Source organism: Quercus suber, unplaced genomic scaffold (assembly GCF_002906115.3).
Source record: "Quercus suber isolate HL8 unplaced genomic scaffold, Cork oak 2.0 scaffold_648, whole genome shotgun sequence".
Taxonomy (NCBI): domain Eukaryota; kingdom Viridiplantae; phylum Streptophyta; class Magnoliopsida; order Fagales; family Fagaceae; genus Quercus; species Quercus suber.
Genome location: NW_027070089.1, coordinates 162,363 through 163,055, shown reverse-complemented (window position 1 = coordinate 163,055; position 693 = coordinate 162,363). Strand labels below are relative to the sequence as shown.

At 41.6% G+C, this 693-nt stretch overlaps 1 protein-coding gene across 1 annotated transcript in view; it reads right to left on the bottom strand.

The window, feature by feature from the left end:
* The window catches only part of LOC136064218 (uncharacterized), a 6,655-nt gene extending 6,244 nt beyond the window's left edge, over nucleotides 1-411 (bottom strand). Inside the window, exon 1 of the mRNA XM_065765685.1 lies at nucleotides 22-411. Within this exon, the coding sequence (XP_065621757.1) occupies nucleotides 22-411 (390 nt within the window). The remainder of the gene's footprint in view (nucleotides 1-21) is intronic.
* Between the last annotated feature and the right edge of the window lie 282 nt (nucleotides 412-693).

The following is a 693-nucleotide window of genomic DNA, read 5'->3' as shown; positions in this document are numbered from 1 at the left end:
ACTAGCATTATCAGTGATGACTTGGACAACTTTTTCATGTCCAATCTCTTTTATAGCATCCTTCAACACCCCAGCAATATAATGTTTGTCTTTGAACTCACCTGACCCATCAACTGCCTTTATAAACACTGGACCCCCATCTGATACAGCCATAATATTAATAAGAGGCCTCCTTTGTGGATCTGACCATCCATCAGAAACTATACTTACACCATTTTCAAGCCAAGAGTCCTTAATTGGTTTCAAAAGCCTTTCAACATTAGCTCTTTCTTTTTGCAAAAGTGTTGTTCTCAAGGCATTGTATCCAGGAGGAAGATAACCCGGAATGTTATGGGTAGCAGCATATGCATAGGAACTACGATAATATGGGTTCCTTACAAAGTTAAACGGAAGCCCACCGGTGTAAAACATCCTAGCAATTCTGCTATCCAAATCATGTCTAGCAAACTAAGATTCACAATCAAACACAACAGAGAGGGACGAAATCGGGTTAAAAAACAAGCACACAAACACAACAAACACAACACAAAGGAGAGAGAAATAGAGACTAAAAGATAAGTAAAGAAAATAGAGAGCACACCTGAAGGAAGAACACGGCAGAGAGTGAAAGGCTGGAGGTGGAGCCGTGCGCGGAGAGCACAGAGAGAAAGAGAGATGAGGGCGGAGAGCACAGAGAGAAAAAGAGATGAGGGA